The 6,076-nt window shown below is 30.5% G+C and overlaps 1 protein-coding gene across 4 annotated transcripts in view; it reads right to left on the bottom strand.

Annotated features, from left to right (window-relative positions):
* Positions 1-294: 294 nt before the first annotated feature.
* The window catches only part of LOC108578099 (pyruvate kinase-like), a 14,671-nt gene continuing 8,889 nt past the window's right edge, over positions 295-6,076 (bottom strand). For 3 of the 4 annotated variants that reach the window (XM_017941353.1, XM_017941355.1, XM_017941356.1), the window contains 5 exons: positions 4,773-5,117; positions 4,361-4,547; positions 2,811-3,332; positions 2,163-2,501; positions 1,771-2,009 (listed from right to left, as the gene is read on the bottom strand). In XM_017941353.1, the coding sequence (XP_017796842.1) occupies positions 1,771-2,009; positions 2,163-2,501; positions 2,811-3,332; positions 4,361-4,547; positions 4,773-5,117 (1,632 nt within the window). Of the gene's footprint in view, positions 494-1,770; positions 2,010-2,162; positions 2,502-2,810; positions 3,333-4,360; positions 4,548-4,772; positions 5,118-6,076 lie in introns of those variants that run through there. The other variant, XM_017941357.1, reaches the window with a different exon arrangement.

Raw genomic sequence — 6,076 nt, 5'->3', positions numbered from 1 at the left:
ACCTTGAAGTTTTTAATTATTTACTTAACAAACTGAAGGAATAATAAAAAACATATTAAAATAAAATAAATTGTTTTATTTATCTTGTCTACAGAAATTAAAGAATCAAGCATACTGTTTTTTCTAGCAAACAATAATTCAAGTTTCAATAATTTACTGTTTAAAATAATTATTTTACTTTATTATTTCATAACTTTGTGTATATATGTGTACATATCTGTATATGTATGTATGTATACAAGAATATATATACATACATATATATGTGCGTACACACATATATTTTGATGTGCTGTATTTGTATAGGTACGTTGTAATGGCAATAATACTGCAGCTACTGGCATCTTCAAATTGTTACCCTTTCAATGAATTTACTAAATTCATCATACATCATCATACAATATAAGTTACATACATACTGAATTTTCAAAATCTACAGTTAGTTAATGTTTCCTGCTCTTTACAATCCAGCCAGTATGTTTATTCAACCGTCCTAAAAAGAAGAAAATTAAAATATATATTGTATTCCTTATTAAATTTATAAAAATAAAACAAAATGCAGGGTTAATTTGCTGTCACAGTTAAAAATACAAAAAATAACATAATTTTAGCCAGCCACATTTGAATGCATTCACAGTCTCGATGTATCTATCGCAAAACACATTCTTTATCAAGTAAAAACTTAATTTTTTAACTAATATAATTTACAATAATCAACTAAAATATTGTTTCATCACGCTTAATTTTATAATATATCTACAATCATATTGAGCTAATAATACGAGTGAAATTAAAAATAACTCGTTAGCAATCATAATTTACCAATTATTATTTATAATATAATTACCGGCGAATATATTAAATCTTTATTTTTTTTTACACACATTAAGGTTTGTGTGAAAATACATGCTTATTTAAAAATGAAAAAAAATATTATATTATTCCTTCCCTTAGCTTAATAATTCTAAATTATTATAAAAAATAATGACCAGATAAGATGTAAAAATATACAAAAAAAATAACAAATACTGGAAAAAATGAGCCAGGAAAAATGTATGTATATGCTCTGTGTATAAAGAGTCTAGGAACATTAAAAAAAACAAACATGAAAGAATTGCTGATAGATATATGTTATGCAAAAATAATAAAATAGGATAGCAATTTAAGAAGGCTAGGAGAAACAAATAAAGTCAAAAAAAGTGCAATAGTAATATACCATGTAAATTAGTGTGCATGTTAGATAAATTAGTGCATAAAAATAAAAAGCAGAAATTAGAATGAAATGGGTCATGCAATACAGAATTAATGTTTTTACATCCATGCTGAAATAATGTTAATTGTTCATCTGTAAAGTTATTGCATTAGGTAAAGAAACAATTTTTTAAATAGGTTACTCAGAAAACTTATTTTAAAACATTACGTTCTATTTAATAATAACAAATTATTCTATTATCAATACAGAAATAAGCAATAGTACTTCAAAATTTTCCGATTTTATGAGCAGAATGAAATTCTTTATATCATCTTTTTATTTACTGGGAAAGTATTCTTTACTATTGTAACAAACAACAAAATATAACAATGAGCAACAAAACTTATAATTTACAGCAATGGAAAAATCCATTAAAAAAAGGTCAAGTACGCGACCTGGTTATTTTAATTGGACCTAAAGATCTAAAACACTTAAGATAAATTTTTATTACTATAAAGCACATTCAAAACAAGCTAATAAATAATGTTAATACATTATACATGTTAAACGTGCACAAATTAAAGGATATAATCATAGCTATCGGATTCGCTACGTATAGAGCATGCATCATCATCTGGAGGAATTTCTATGTCTACGTACACAATACGAAGTGTATTTGTAAATCCTGAGCCTTGTCTCCATCCAGTGATCACTACGACTGCATCTCCAGCTTTAACAAATCCACGACTTTTGCCGAATTTCAATCCAAACTGAACACGCGCATCAACGTCCTTCACCCAATCAGCCAATGGTGCCTCTGCACATAAGAAAGAAAAAAATTTCTCTGTAATGCTGAAATAATTATTGTGTACCGTTATGCAAGTTACAATCACATCATTGTTAAGGAAAAATTTTATTTTTATATTACTTACTAAATGCTATATATTAACTTTTTAACATGTTTCCTTACCTTCATAATAAAGCGGCAAAATACCACGGTACAGATGCGCTTGTCGTGCAACTTGGTGGAATCTGGTTACTGCAATAATTGGACAGCGTGGTCTATATTTTGCGACTAAGTGTGCAGAGCGACCAGTGGTTGTAACAACTATAATAGCACTAGCTAAACACTTCACAGACACTTCTACAGCAGCAATTCCTATGGCATGTGTAGCATCAATTGGAGGTATCGCTTTGCTTGACAGATCACGGAAGGTCTCTGTTTGCCAAATAGCAGCTTCCGCTTCTTTACAGATGTTAGCCATTGTACGCACGCATTCCAGTGGATAATCTCCTTTGGCAGTTTCACCTGAATATATTAAATTAATTAATAAGTATTAAATATTGGTGCAAATATAAGTCTATAAGAATGTAACGTACAGTGCAATGCACAATACTTAAGTCATTTAATATATTTGTTATATTTCTTTTTAAAAATAAATCTTTAAAATGCTCTAACTGCAATTTTCGTTTTAATAGGAAATATTGTTAGTGTCTTATCACACTTATTTGAACTAGTAATTTTAACTGTATGAATTTTACATACTTTATGCCACACAATTTTAAATTATTTTGTATGTAAATAATTTTTTATTAATAGTAACTAAATAATTTATACCTGACAACATGACACAATCTGCACCATCAAGGATAGCGTTTGCGACATCTGATGTTTCAGCTCTAGTTGCACGTGGTTTCTTCACCATAGACTCAAGCATCTGTGTAGCACAGATTACAGGTTTTCCAACTTTATTGCATCTGCTAATCATAGATTTCTGCGCCAGGAATACTTTTTCTGGCGGAATCTCAATACCAAGATCACCACGGGCTACCATAATGCCATCAGAAGCATCGATAATCGCGTCAAGGTTTGTCATACCTTGTTGATTTTCAATTTTAGATATAATTTTAATGTTCTTGCCCTTTTCACCAAGGATTCCTCGAATCTCTGCTAAAGCTGTGGCGTCTCTTATGAACGAAGCGAAGATCATATCGACTTCTTGCTCAACGCCAAACTTCAAATCAGATTTATCTTTTTCAGAGACTGCTGGTAGATCTACTGGAGCACCAGGTAAATTGACACCTTTACGGGAACCTAACATTCCACCGTTTTCAACAGTAGTCACAATCGTATCCGGACCTGAAACACATAAAAAGAAAATTTGTAACATATTGTAATTTTTGAAATTATCAAATTTTTGTATCATTTCCATTTGTATTAATAATTAGTAATCATTCATAAAAATACCATGACATTCTATATTTGGTTCCTTCAATATGAGTTTGTAATAAGAGTAAAAATATTTAAACTCTCATTATTATATTAAAGCCAACTATCTATGAAAATTTATTAATAATATTCAGCAAGTTAGATAAAACCTAAATGTTTAAACACAAATAAATTATCTGTTACAACTAATAACTCATTTATACAGGGAGTCCTAGTTTTTTCTGATCACACTTGTCAATATGTTCTATGGCTATAAATAACAAAAAAATGTATAAATATAGGTCATTTGAAACTTTATGAAAAAGATGTAATAATAATACGAAATACGAAAGGAATGGGTAACAGATGTGCGGTTATGATACAAAATAGGAATAGATCAGCGATATGTACATCTAGTCTGTTTAGGTGAACCGTGTTTACGATTTGAGGTTGTTGAAGGAGTTCAACGTACCTTTGCCAATGCCATTCGTGTCTTGTATCATATTTTTGTTATAAGTTTCTAATGAAGCTTCAAACGACCTATGTTTATGCAACATTGTTTTTCTTACTTATACCAATAAAACATACGAACAAATTTAAAAACACGGACACTCTGTATATATATTTAGATAGTTTAGATATGAAAAATTGAAGATAAACAAGACAGTCGTTGAAGTCAAGAAATTTGTTAATTTAGGAGATACCGACAAAGTTTGATCAGAGAAAACTGGGATACCTTGTATCATGTATATATCATAGTCTGCATTATAAAATTTCTGTGTGTAATAATATACTTATTAATAATAGAAATCTTAATACTTGAATTAAATCTTATTTCTTTGACAAATAATTGGAATCTAACAAACTTGAGACATTTTTTAGATATATTGAAAAGTGTAATAGATTTCTTTTTCTTTTTCTAGTTGAACTGAAGATAAAGAAGTGTAAATAATACGTACTAACTGAGGTAACAATGAGGGAGATCAAACCATCGTCAACGAAAACACGATTTCCAACTTTCAATACTTTGGAAATGTTTTCGTAATCCACGAAGACAACGCTTGCATTGCCTTTCTCCATGAACGATTTATCGGTAGCCAGTTTGAAAGTTTGATCCTTAACTAACTCCACTTCAGCAGATCCACCCTGGTAAAATAATAAATAATTAATACATATAACGACAGGTAGCAAATAAACAAATTTTAGTTACCAAACAGATGGGTAAAGGTCATACAACAAAATGGTACACATCTCATTGATTAGGTAAGTCTGATATTAAAATGACCAAACTTTATATTCTTGTGAAAAAACGCGAACGGACTTTTTACACAACCTAATATAAATACACGAACGGGCTAATATAATACTTACGCCTTCCAAGAGTCCAGTACGAATTTCAGGACCTTTGGTGTCAAGAGCAACTGCTACAGGAACATTAATGCCAGTACGGCTGGAAAGATTCTTCTGTGCTTGTCGCACATTACGAATAGTCTCGGCGTGGTAATCGTGAGATCCATGGGAGAAATTCAATCGAGCGATGTTCATACCAGTTTCGATCATCTTCTCGAGAGTTTCGACGGATCTAGAGGCCGGTCCGATCGTGCAAATAATTCCGGAAAGACGTACAAACGACCCATGATTTTCAATGTCCAGAGCGCACATATGATCTAACTGGCTTTGAGCGTATAAAGCTTGTGTGTTCGGCTTTCCAGCCATCTGTGAAAATTTGTCAAACGATTAGATTCACAGCTCACGTTGTATGGAAACGCTATTAAACACAATTCAAACAAACGGTAATTTCATTTGAAAGCGACTCAGATGTTAAGTTTATACAATTTCAATTAAAACAAGCTAATATGCGAAAACAAAAAAAAAAAAAAACGCTTTTCTGAATCGCAAACAAAAGTTGATATCTAGTAAACTACTACGAGGTATTAGATCATCCTGAAAGTTCCCGCAGTTTGCAGCCGTTTGTTTTGAAAAGACGTAACGGCCTTGAAGTGGAACATTTTTATTTCAAATAATTTCCATAATGTTCGATACACTTTTGTCAACGTGTTACAAGACAGTTAATTCTGTGTACGTAAAAATCTGAATCCCTAATAGAAGGAGAGACGCAAACGGATCTCCCCGATTCAAACCTTAGTTTACACCCGAAAAAAATCGTGCTCACAGTTTTGTGATCTATTTCGGAATTAATTTACAAAAACGATTTAGGCAACAAGAAGATATTGGAAAGAGATTATTTTAAATAAAAATGTTTAATTTCAATGTTGTCTTTTTCAAAATGAACGGCTTATTCAGGATGATCTAATATTATCCTCAAGACTACTAAAATTGGCGGCAAAATTTATTTCGACTTGCTGTATATTTTTAACAAGCTTCCTGACACTGTTTCCCCTTCCACCAATGAGAGAGAAAGGCTACCTTCAATTTTTTTTTTTTTTTTTTTTTTAATGAAATAAGACATAAGTATCTATATTTTTAAGTAACTCTCTTAAATTCTAAAAACATTTGTTTAAAGTATTTTTACAAATTTTGTTTAATCGTGACAAAATGCAAAATGAACAATTCGTGCAACATTCTGTAAATATAAAAATACTGACAATTTTCCAGTGCAATGTTAGACAAACGTTCGATAAATATGTAAATGTTAATGGCCTACATTTCTAACA

The sequence above is a fragment of the Habropoda laboriosa genome, unplaced genomic scaffold, assembly GCF_001263275.1.
Source record: "Habropoda laboriosa isolate 0110345459 unplaced genomic scaffold, ASM126327v1 scaffold1220, whole genome shotgun sequence".
NCBI classification, from domain to species: Eukaryota; Metazoa; Arthropoda; class Insecta; order Hymenoptera; family Apidae; genus Habropoda; species Habropoda laboriosa.
The sequence above is the reverse complement of the archived record's forward strand: the minus strand, read 5'-3'. Positions and strand labels throughout refer to the sequence as shown.